The 12,282-nt window shown below is 45.4% G+C and overlaps 1 protein-coding gene and 1 long non-coding RNA gene across 2 annotated transcripts; one reads left to right on the forward strand and one right to left on the reverse strand.

Annotated features, from left to right (window-relative positions):
* Window positions 1-1,179: 1,179 nt before the first annotated feature.
* Window positions 1,180-12,199, reverse strand: LOC116668917. The gene is made up of 4 exons (XR_004326192.1): window positions 12,068-12,199; window positions 11,374-11,855; window positions 3,387-3,454; window positions 1,180-2,967 (listed from the first exon to the last, which is right to left on the reverse strand). It is a non-coding gene; the product is annotated as an uncharacterized LOC116668917 (long non-coding RNA).
* On the forward strand, window positions 7,723-10,817 carry DNAJC5G (DnaJ heat shock protein family (Hsp40) member C5 gamma). Its single transcript, XM_006189719.3, has 6 exons — window positions 7,723-7,922; window positions 8,739-8,854; window positions 9,161-9,374; window positions 9,568-9,712; window positions 10,183-10,247; window positions 10,449-10,817. The coding sequence occupies exons 2-5, from the start codon at window positions 8,742-8,744 to the stop codon at window positions 10,224-10,226; spliced, it is 516 nt and encodes a 171-aa protein (XP_006189781.1). The 5' UTR covers window positions 7,723-7,922; window positions 8,739-8,741; the 3' UTR covers window positions 10,227-10,247; window positions 10,449-10,817.
* Window positions 12,200-12,282: the final 83 nt, after the last annotated feature.

Below are 12,282 nucleotides of genomic sequence, written 5' to 3' on the forward strand. Positions count from 1 at the left end.
AGGTCGGAAAGGGGCTTCAGAGAGACCCAGGCTCAACAAATACATATTTGGAGAGAAGGAAAGCAAAGCCCAGTGGTGATTTAGGCTGGGCTGGAGATCTCAGGCAAGATTTGGGATCCAAGCACGTGGGCAAGGGTTAACACTTAAAAGGTCCAAGCAAGGCTGAAGGGTACATTCAGAGGTGTTAACCACAGAAAACCTTTCCTGACTTCCCCCAGGCTGAGTTACGTGCCCTTCCTCGGTGCTCTCAAGACCTGCTGTGCTTAGGTGATGGTAGCACTCACCACTCTGTAACAAAATTGTTTGCTTGTCAGTCTCCTCACTAGAGTACAAGCTCTCTGAAGACATATGTTGTCTTTCTCACCACTGTGTCACCAGTACCCTGTGGTTCCTGATACACAGTCCTTGATAATCCTCGATAAAGCCATCCCAGAAAGGAGGAGCTGATTGTCAGAGTGGAAGCAGGATGGAGGAAGTAGTATTTTAGTCAAAGCTAGAAAGGATGAGGGAGGGCTGCAGTTTAAATGTCACCTCCCCAGGGAAGCCTTCCCTGACCTCCTAAACCAGGCTAGTGCATGATATACATTCTCATTGCACACTTCTTTATCTTCCTCAGCACTTAACATACTGTAATTGAATTGCTATTTACAGTAGCCAGGACATGGAAACAACCTAAATGTCCACGGACAGGTGAATGGATAAAGAAAATGTGGTAAATATACACAATGGAATACTACTCAGCCATAAAAAAGAATAAAATAATGCCATTTGCAGCAACATGGATGGACCTGGAGATTGTCATTCTAAGTGAAGTAAGCCAGAAAAAGAAAGAAAAATGCCATATGATATTGCTTATATGTGGAATCTTAAAAAAAGGACACAAATGAACTTATCTACAAAACAGAAACAGACTCACAGACATAGAGAACAAATTTATGGTTACCAGGGGGTAAAGGGGATGGGAAGGGATAAATTGGGAGTTTGAGATTTGCAGATACTAACTACTATATATAAAACAGATAAACAAGTTTATACTGTATAGCACAGGGAACTATATTCACTATCTTGTGGTAACCTATAATGAAAAAGAATATGAAAAGGAATATATGTATGTATATATATAACTGAAACATTATGCTGTACACCAGAAATTGACACAACATTGTAGACTGACTAGACTTCAATTAAAAAAGAATGCAAAAAAAAAGAATGCAAATTTTAAAAATTGCTACTTGGGGATTCTTTGTTTCTTCACTTGGCTTCCAGGATACCATAATCTAATTTTCCTCCTATTTCACTGACTGCTTATTTTCAGTTTCCTTTTCTGGTTCCTCCTCATCTGCCCCATGTTTTAATGCTGGAATAGTCCAGGACTCAGGCACCCTCTTCTCTCACCTTTCTACACTCACTCCCATGGAGATATCATCCAGTCTCAAGGCTTTAAGTACTATCTGGAAACGGCAGAAAGCAATGATTGTTGAAGCTGGGTGATGAGTACACGGGGGATCATTGGACTATTCAGTTTTTGTATGTGCTTGAAATTTTCTATTAAAAGGAAACTAAAAAAATTAATGGCATCTTAGATGACAGTGATTCCCAGATCTCTCACTTGAACTCTGAATTTGTATACCCAAGTATCAGTTTGACCTCTCCTCTTTAATGTCTACTAGGCATCTCAAGCTTCATCTAAAACTAAGCTCCTGATTGTCACCTCCATCCCAAAACTCCTCTTCCAGCAGTCCTCCCATGTCAGAACACGGTAACTCCATCCTTCCATTTGCTCAGACTAGAGACCTCAGCGTCATCCTTGACTTCTCTGTTTTTACCCCACATGCAGCCTGTCAGCAGATCCTGCTCCCACCCTTGTCCAGCCCCTATCGTCTGCCTTCTTGATTATTGCAGTAGCCTCCTAGGTTGTCTTCCTTTTTCTACGCTTGCTGCCCTATAGTCTATCCTCAATCCAGGCTAGGCAACTAGGCCAGATCTCATCACTCCCCATCTCAGTATCAGCCAAAGTCCTTCCACAGGTCTGCAAAGTCTAATGTAACCCAGCCCCTTCTGATCTCACTTCACACTCCTCCCATCTCAGTCCCCAGCCACTCTGGCCTTTAGGCGTCCTGCAACACACCAGGTATGCTCCCACCCAGGGCCTTTGCATTTACTCATTTCTTCACCTATAATACACTTTGCTAGATGTCTTCACGACTCACCTGAGGACCTGCTTCAGGTCTCGACTCAAATAGCACCTTCTCTGGTGGTGGGCCCTCTCTGCTTATCCTTTTAAAAACGGCAGTCTTCTCTTAAAAAATTTCCATCTCCATCTCCATCTCCTGCTTTATGTTTCTCCATAGCAATTTTTATCACCTAATGTACTGTATATTTTACTTATTTTATTTCCTATCTGTGTCCTCTCACAAAAAAGCTCCATGATGGCAGAAATTTTTGTCTAATTTTTATGCTGCTATATCCCCAGCACCTAGAACAGTGCCTGGCACATGCTAGCACCTGACGATATTAATGAATGTCTGTCTTCCACACTTAAGCTATGATCTATGAGAGTCGATTGTCATTGTATCCAAGGTACCAGGCATATAGCAATGCTTAATAGATATCTGTTGAATAAGTGAACAGATTAAAAGGATAATTCATGAGGGAAAATGGTGCAAGGGCAATGGTATAGAGGTGAGAAAGAACAGGAAAACTTAGAAGGGGAAAAAAAGACTGATCATTATGGAAGGTTTACTGGATGGCAATAGGAGACAATGTGTTTGGAGGTATGAAGTTGTAGAGTTCATTGCCAGATTTAAAGGGTTGTTTTGCATCCTGCAGGCTATGAGCAAAGAAGTGGGAATGATGGGAGCATTGCTGTATGAACACTGATCTGGCAGCAGTATCCAGGACGAGACTGGCAGTTAGGCGAGCATCATGAAAATCTTTTTAACTGAGGTGCTTCAAGGCCAGTGGGAGCTGAAAAGAAGGGACAAGTGAAACAGCAATTTTGAGAAAAGAAGTTAATAAGACTTTCTGGCCTGAATTTGGGGGAAATAATGAGTCCAAAGCCCACTGATGTTGGGGTTTTGAGCAGCACTACCTTGGAAACAGTCATAACATTAATGTACATAGAGAAAGCAAGGGATACAACAACCAGTTTGCGGGTAAGGTCATGAGCTCATATTTCAGAGCATGGTTTTGAGGTACTGGGAGACTGGCATATGGATGACACTAAACTGAGCTAAAGCAGAGTTGTGCCAGCTGAAGCCATGCCTATAGGCTGCGTCTCTGAAGTAGAGAGGAGACAGCAGAAGCTTTAAGACCAACTCTTAGAAGAATATCCACAATCAGGAGGTGAAAGGGAGAGAGGCCAGCAAGGAGCACAGGAAACTTACCAGAGATGGAGGAGGAGAATCAGAACAATGCAGAGCCACAGACTTGAAAAGATGTAAAACTGGTGGAGCTGAACAGAAAGGAGAGAAGTGATTTAAGGCCCAAAGTCTCCTCCCAAAACATAGCCTGTTATTTTCACTTCATTTAGTCATACTGCCTAAAATTCTGCCAGTTATTCCTTTTGTGTAAGAATTAAAAGGGTGAGGTATTAATAGTCATTCTCACTATAACCTGAATTACAGTGTTTTAATCAGACTGCTTTCCACCTAACCCTTAGGGATGAGATCATTTTATGGAGGTTAATCTTTTTTATTAGAAATGTTGAAAGGAGAGGACGTGAAGAAGGTAATTTTGGAGTTCTGCTGCTCAGAGAACACTGTGGGTGGTATTATGGGTAGCCAGAGGGCAGCATGAGGGCACTGGGTAGAGGAATGAGAAAATGGGGTTCTAAGAGGCTCACGAAAGGATGTAGAAAGGGGATAAAAGGATTCCAATGACAATTTCCAAATCTTCTTAGAGGGAGGATCCTGATTTACCCCTTCTTTCCAGAGACAGGATGGAAAGCAATTTTTCTCTTCACTAAATTGGGAGGAGACAGGACAGAAAGAGTGATGACAATGGTGATTATGATGACATAGCATTTATCACGTACCAAGCACTGTTCAAATTAAACATTTCATCCTCCTAACAACCCTAAGAGGCAGAGACTATTATCTCCATTTTACAGGTAAGGCAGGTGTGCCCTGTTAGGTCTGCAGAGTCTGGGGTCGCAGGGCAGAGAGGCTAGGGGTATAGAGCCTCCTCTCTAGCTGGAAGCCTGCCACCTCCCACCACGAGACGTCTGCCCTGGGGAGGATGGGCCAACAAACTGGGCTGGAGGTGTTTTTAGTCACGTGTAGTATGTATGCCTTCAACTGAGGCAAGGGAAAGCAGGACATTACCTGACATCACCAAGAAAGGAGGTGAATATCAACTACAGCTTTGGTCCGTCTCTACACCTAGATTTTAAAATGGGAAGGGAGCTGGTGTGTATAAGGAGCAGTCAGGGTATAGACACTGAACCTGGAGTCAGAAGACTTAAGTCTAGACCCTACTGGCTGACCTTGGGCAGGTTAATCCTTTTCTCTGGGTCACACTTTTCCCAATTACAAAATGAAGGCACTGGATAAGAGTGAATTCTCTGAGGTCTCTTCCAACTCAAAAACTGTACAGTTCTAGAACCTGGTAGTTGGGTATGACAAATTATGATTCCTCTCTCCCACTGCATATGTTTGAGAGCATGATATTTTGGGTATAAATATGCCAATGTCTGCTGTCTGTATGTGTATATTCCAGTTATATGACTAAAACTTTAGTTGTTTGTGGGTAAATAAGGGATGCTTCTCGGTTTTCTCTAGGAGAGACCAATGGCTCTGTGAGGTAGTAAACACTAAGATCACTGACTCAAGGTACGGCGGGAGGGCAAATGATTCCAGAAAATATTTTAGTCTGTAATCATTCTTTAGCATGGTTATTTTCATTTTTTCCCATTATTTTCACAACCAAATTTAATTTAATCTTGACCTCAACCCTGTGAAATGACACAGGATTTTACAGAAGAGGGAAAAGAGACTCAGAGATTAAGTGACTTGTCCAAGATCACACAGCCTGTTAAAATCCAGAGCTGAAACTAGGAACTAGGGCTTCCACCTCCTGGCTTGTGTACTCTTTCCAGTTCTGTGCTAGGTGTCAGAAGAGAACTTGTGCATAGAAAATGGAGTCAAAAGGGGTCTGTTTCTAGGTGAAGGCCAAGTGGAGGGCCTCTGCCAGAGGAAGCCAGGCCGACCTGCCTGCTCTGTTCCCATCCCCGCAACCTGCTGGCTGCCCTGCCATTTGTTTCAGAGCAGAGGCTCAGAAGACTCAAAGATAATGGCTATTTCAAGAGCCACGAACTATGATTAGAATTAATTAGAATGTCAGAGGGCAGCGATAAGAAGTAATAGCATTCTGGAGCCTCTGGCAAGATGTGAAAGATGTTTACTAACTCTTCTCAGAACCTAATTTGCCCTCTCTTCGGCTCACTTCTATAAAGCAGGGATGTGATCACACCACCTTCCAGGGTTGTGGTGAGGATCAAAGGAGACATTTAGGTTAAAATGCTTCTGAAACAGTACATACACAAAAGTGTGCTTGTTGATTAAACCAACCAACATTTATTGAGCACCTACACTATTGCAGGAACTGTGTTAGGAACTGGAGGAAAACTAAGACAAACAAGACACAAGGAGCTCAGAATTGCCATTACTATCTCCCTTAGCGCCTTCTGTCTTCTTGGCCCCTTGTGTCTCTTCTTGTCTAGGACCGCATGAGGAAAGAGGGGCTCTGTAGTCCTGTCTAATGCCCCAGCGAAGTGCTTCTGTCCCAGGGAATCGTTGTTACGGCGCAAACACTGGGCCTCCATTGGACCAGCAGAGGGCTCCCTCTGCTATAGCTCACTCAGCAAATCATTAATTCACTTCCTGTGAGCCAGGCATGGTTCTCCATGCTGGGGGTACAATGGCGAACAAACATACAAAGTCCCTGCCCTCATGGAGTTGATTGTCTACTGGTGAAGGCAGACCTGAAACAAATCAACATGCATATATATATATATATATTCACAAATCATGGTGAGGGTGTTAGGAGATGGGGAGAGAGGAGTGGAACTCAATTTAGAAAGACACTCTGACACGAAACTGAGAGCCACACAGATGAGAAGTTGGCCACGCCAGTAGCCTGGGGAGGGGTCTTCCAGGCAGAGGAGTGATAGGGAACATGGTGTCTTCAGAGAACTGACAGAGAAGCAGTGCAGCAGAGACCAGAGCAAGCAAGACAGCAGTACTCAATAAAGCTGGAGTGAGAGGACCACGCTGGGCCTGCAGACTGAGGTAAGGAGCTCACTGTACATGTGCTGCACTTCCCATGCCTTCTGCTCTCTTCCCAGGGCTAGTGAAGAAATGACTCAGGGTGTTCTGCTAGTTCTGTCATTCCACAATGGTGACAAAAGGCTGGAGGTCAGTTAGAGAAATCTGGCCTAGTACAAACCATCAAAAAATTGTCAGCTTTAGCTCCTTTAGATGACAAACCTCACAACTCATCTAACCCAGAACCTATGAACTGGATGAGTGATGCCACCAATTTTCATCCCCACCCCTATACTGATCACAGATCTACGGACATAAATCAACACAGTGGTCGCTGTACCTGTTGCACATGGACTCCTCAGTTAGTTTGCTCAGATGGTTCACATCTTTGGGGTGAGGTATTGATTTATAACCAAAAACCTAGAAGGGGAGGTAAATGTGCACAAGTAACTGTAATAAAGGGAAGAGATAATAAAAGCCACAAGAGGAGTAACAGAGTGAGGACGAAACAATAAAGCTCTTTCAATTGCATGTTATAGGAGACACTGAGTGCTTCTTTGTGAAGAAAACCAACATCATGAAGTGGTAAATTGTAAGTGGTGCAAACCTCCTGAGGAGATCACAGGGAGTGAGGCCAAGTAGAGGTAGGTGCGCTCATTCCCTGTAGGTGGCATGTAAATTGGTTAGGGAGGCCAACTGGTACTTTTGGTAACTTTCTAGAAAGAAAGTTAGCAATATGGATTAAAAGCCTCAAAAAAATTCGCTTTGACCCTGTAATTCCATTTCCAGGAATCTACCCTAAAGCAAAAAAAAAAAAAAAAAAAAAAAAAAAAAAAGATTTATTTAAAGATTTATATATAAGAATTTTCATAATAAGGTCGTTACACTATCAAATGATTAGAAACAACTATCCAATCTGGATTATATAATTACATTATGGTACATCCTCACAATGTAATCATATTCAAAGGAAGCTTCTGAAGAACAGTAATGACGATTGGAAACGCTCAAGAGATTTTAAGGTAACATATAAAGAAACTAATAACTACAGTATGTAATTATTAGGATAAATGCTTTTACAGAGCAAGGTGGGAACAACTGAGGGAATGAAGGAAAGATTTCTAGGAATACTGACATATGATGCAGGTCTTAAAGCATGCTTAGAAGTTTGCAGGCGCAAAGGAAAAGCAGACCAAGTGGAGACACCTAAATGCTGAAAAAGAAGACTGGGGAGAGAATATACCTCTTGAGAAAGGTTTGCAGCAACCATACCTCTTACACAGCCACGGTCTGCAAGCGCTGTTATCTTTCCTTAAGTGAGTGGATGAGCCCTGACCCTAATCAGGATGAGTCCCCTCCTACCGGAGAAGGGATATCCCCGGGAGGCTACACCCCAGAATGGAGCTGGAACCGACGCTTCGCAGCCCTTAGAGGCTGGAGCCAGGTAGATCCCTACGCTCATGCGTCCCCCGAGTGAAATAAGTCCCAGGGCCGATGTAGCCTCACCTCCCAGACCTTCCGGCAGCGCCAAAAAGCGACCTGGAGTGGCGACACAGTGCGCAAGCGCAGGCGGCCACTGGACCACGGGCCGTGTGAAGTTTGGCACCTTGATGGAGGTTGTCTGAGGCTTCTGAGGCTGAAGAGAACGACTTCGAGGTAGACGGCAGGCTGGGTGGAGGCTCCACACAGAGCCAGAGGGACCTGGGGAACTAGAGCATTCCCTTCTGAGCTTGTTGGCTTGATTCTCCCAGGTCACAGCCTCTCAAGCTCTCCCCAACTCTCTGGGGTCCACTCCCAGTTCCCTCTTTGGTCTCCCCCACAGCGCCCCTTTTCCACTTCCTCCTTTATCCCTTGTCTCATCCCTCTGTTCTCCCCGAGGGGCTGGGGTGGGATGGTTTGAGGGGGGACTAGGAGGAAGAAAGTCTCTGGCCTAGTGCAGGCACTGCCTTCTGGCCTGGCTTTTGGACATCTGACTTCTTTAGACGGCTCAGGATTTGGTCTGACTTGTTTCTCCCTTGGAAATTGAGGACCTCCCGAATTCTTGACCCAATCTATAAAGAGGCTGGAGCCCTGCTGGACTTTCAAACCCAGCAAGGAACTAGAACAAGCTCTGGGCTGTTTATTCAAGGTACTAATAGCTCTGGACAAGATCAGTCTTTTCCCAGGGTTTAGACCTCCCCTTGCTTCCCTTCTGTAGAATATGGGATGTCTGGAGGTCTGTGTATCTGAAGGACACTAGGACATGTGAGGAGAAGATGTTTCCTCTTTAAAATCTGAATTTGAATGTCTTTTCTGGTCACCAGCACTCTCCTGCTAGTCACAGGTCTCACTCACTGTTGTCTTATACTTGTCCACTGTAGTCACTTATCTGCCCAGCCCCTGAAGGTGGTGAGTTTCCAGTCACTGGAAGTTCATTTCTCTGCGGCCCCACCTGTGGAAGTTCTCACAGATGCTTCTTCTGCTCTGACCCAGATCATGACTCATGTGGACGAAGCAGCCCGCCGATTGTCCAAATCTGGGTCAACTCTCTACGCAGTGCTGGAGCTTAAGAAGGGCGCCTCACCTGAAGACGTCAAAAAGGCCTACAGGTTCAGACACAGCCCTTTATTAAACCCTGGAATTCTCCCCCTTAAGCCCTTTTCCTTTCTCTTGCTTTCTGACCCATTTTTAAATCCCCAGGCCTTCACTTTGGGGCCAGATGGGGTCAGCATCCTCTTCAGTGTGACATGGGAAGGAATTGAGGCTTGGGCTGCTTGCCTCCATCCTTGGTACCATATCTCATGCATTCTTTTTTCACTATCTAGAGACCTATCCCTGTCATTCATCCTAACCGTCCCTCCCCAGCCATTCCCCCCATGCTCTCCCCACTCTCCTTTTGGGTATTGCTTGGGTAGGAGACTGGCTTTGAAGTATCATCCAGACAAGAATCCAGGGGACCCACAAGCAGCAGAAATATTCAAAGAGATCAACACAGCCCACTCCGTACTGAGTGACCCTAAGAAGCGGAAAATTTACGATCGGCATGGCTCATTGGGAATATATATATATGACCACTTTGGCGAAGAAGGCGTCACATACTATTTTACGATGAATAGTTGTTGGTTCAAGGTACACAATTCCTCCTAGTCTCTTAAGAATAAGGAAGGAGGGGGTGAGCCTACTCTCCTGGGACAGCTAATCCTCCTTTCCTAGGACAAATGCTTCTGTGGTCTTATATACGGGGGGCTGGAAGATTGCGGGATGGGAGTTTGAATGGAAATACGGAACTGCTGGCCGGAAGCTGTTCTTTCCTACCTTTTAGACGCTTGTCATCCTGTGTGCTCTGCTCACCTGTTGCTGCTGCTGCTGCTGCTGCTGCTTTTGCTGTGGAGCACTTAAGCCACCACCCGAGGAAGCAGCTAAGAAAAAATATGAGCCAAACGTCCAGTACCAACCTCCAAGGTCAGGTGAGAACCATAAAAAGGGACGGGGGTAAGAGCTGGATTAGGGATGGAAGAAATGGTTGGGGGTGAAACTGTGAACTCCCAAATATGGGAGTCTCAAGTCAGTATTGGGGCAAAGTGAGGAAGGAGAAGGGGATACCCTTGGTTTCTGAGGGACTTATGCCACAAACTGACAGCTTGAGTGTAACGTTGGCTTCTCCTGACTGTTAAGCTGGTTGAATGGAGTGGGTGTTAAGGTAAGGAATGGGGTGGGAGACTATGCCTCGAAAAGGCAGTAGTTGAAGACAAATTCATTGCATTTACTCAAGAGAAAGATAATGTCTGAGATTATCCCCTAAAGTGTCGATTGACTGAAGTTCACACCAATGCCACCTACTGACATGAATGCATAACTTCAAGTAACTGTTTTCTCACCCGCAGGCTAAAACATTCTTACTTAAATTGTTTATATATGTTTTTCAATTCCATCATAGGACACAGATTTAGAAGAGGGGAAGATACTTCTAGTGAAGATTAAAAAAAGATGAAGAAGAGTGAGGTAAGAAAACTGAAATACTGCAATAACTAAACGGTAAGATAAGAATAGACACTAATTTTCAGATGAGGCATTAGTGGAAAAGTTTATATCCTTTTAGTATGGGTTTCAGGTGTTTATATTTTTACCTATAGGGGGTTTGCTTTGAATTCTGGGTGATCATTTCTTCTGGTTTAATAAGATGCCAACTTCTTTTACTCTTAGGTGCTGACCTAGTGAGGGTGTCTTCTGCTGCCCAGTCCACTGGACCCGCTGAAGAGAGGAGCACGTAGCCCTGACCTGACATTGACCCTGATTTTCTCCTCTTCTTGTAAGAATCCCATCTTCAAAAACATTGATGGCATCCATCCCAGTGAGGATGACATCTTTGTTCTTGATGGTATCATTGACCCTGGCCACACAGGGTCACCCAGCTACTCTTCTTTTTAGCTCCAGTCCCAACTTTAATCTGTTAGAGAACAGCCCTCCTATCCCTACCCTTGTGAGGTTTCAGGCAGTAGTGACAGTCATTTCCTGAGCATTATTTTTCCTGTGCCTTCTTTGGGATTTGAGCCACTGTCACCTGGTAGGTCCGGCCCCTTACAGTATCTCCATCAAGATCCTGATAACCAAGCATGGTAGATCCTATCCCAGATCTGCTGTACCAGCTAACCCTCCTCTGTTGCCACTCTGTGAACCAAGAACTCTTAGTGTCAGCCCCATTCCTAAGCACGCACACCTTTCTGGGGCTGGTCTCAGCTTCTTCTGGTGCCCGTGCACATTGCCAGCGTCATTCCATGCCACCATGAGACAACTCAGGAAAAGTATCAATGCATCTGAGTCTTTGGGGTACTTATCCCACCTTTGGATTCTTCCCAGACTGCAGCTACCAGCACAGCACCCATTAGCATGGGGCCTGCGGGTTGACCGAAGTCCACACATCAGAGCCTGCCCACCTCCATCCTTTTTACGCAGGCTGATCACTGTATGTTTTGTTCGTAAAACAGGGGCATGCAACATGTGATAGGGTAAAGACCGGGCTTTCATAGACCCTTTCTCCACGTGTGCTTCTTCACACTGTCTGTTTGGTGTCCTCATCACCCCGTTTCCCGTCTACGCAGGGTCAGAGCCTAGTACCTCCTCAACTTACCTCTCCTGACTTGGAGAAAGGCTAAGGGATGCCAGTAAATAAAAGAACTTTTGTCCAGTCCCAGTGCATATGTTGGGTGTCCCCCAAAACAAATCCTGCTGGGGTAGAGAAGAAGTCCTGTAGGAGAAAAAGAGAGAGGACTGGTGCTCACATCTGAGACCAGGCTGCCTTGGAGAGCAGGAGTCCAGGACAACTGTGGAGCTGGAGCAGAGGCTTCCCAGAGCCTTGTGATTATGACTTTGTCACTGCTCTAAAATTTCGCTGGAGACCCAATTCCCCTGGTGCCCAAAATAGGTCCCTTGGCATTCAGGTCCTTTCTGCCCAGCTCAGCTTCTCTAGATTTCCTAACAAATTTCATGTCCTTGGAGTGGCTCCAGTGACGTGTTCATGGACCAGAGTCCCACACTTCCTCAGGGGCACGCTCATGGGGTCCTTCCAGGCCCTGGCACACCTGCCGGCTCTAGCCTCCTGGGCTTCATTTCCTAGGGGGACAGAAGGAAGGTCTGAGCAAGAACAAATATGGACCGGAAGTGTTGGACCAGAGCCTCTCTCTGTCATCTCTGGTGCCCTTGTTCTGAATCATAGGGTTCAGAAGAAGAGGGCCAAGATTACTGGCTAAGCCTCAGAGTCAGAAACTCTCACTGACTGTAGTTCTGGCAAGATCCTTCCTCCCACCCCAACCCATGTATGGTACCTCATTCAGGCTGATTCAGATTGTGCGTCACCACCCTGGACAAAGGTCCCAGGCCCACAGGAGCCCTCTGAGTGAGAGCACCTTTGCTGTTCTGACTTCCACCACAAGCAGTGAAGCTCACCCCTGCTCTTGCTCAAGGGAGTCACCCGTTCCTGAGTGAGTCAGGGTCACTCACTCAGTGACAACTGTGGCTCGCCTTACATGAGCTAAATTGG

The sequence above is a fragment of the Camelus ferus genome, chromosome 15, assembly GCF_009834535.1.
Source record: "Camelus ferus isolate YT-003-E chromosome 15, BCGSAC_Cfer_1.0, whole genome shotgun sequence".
Lineage (NCBI taxonomy): Eukaryota > Metazoa > Chordata > Mammalia > Artiodactyla > Camelidae > Camelus > Camelus ferus.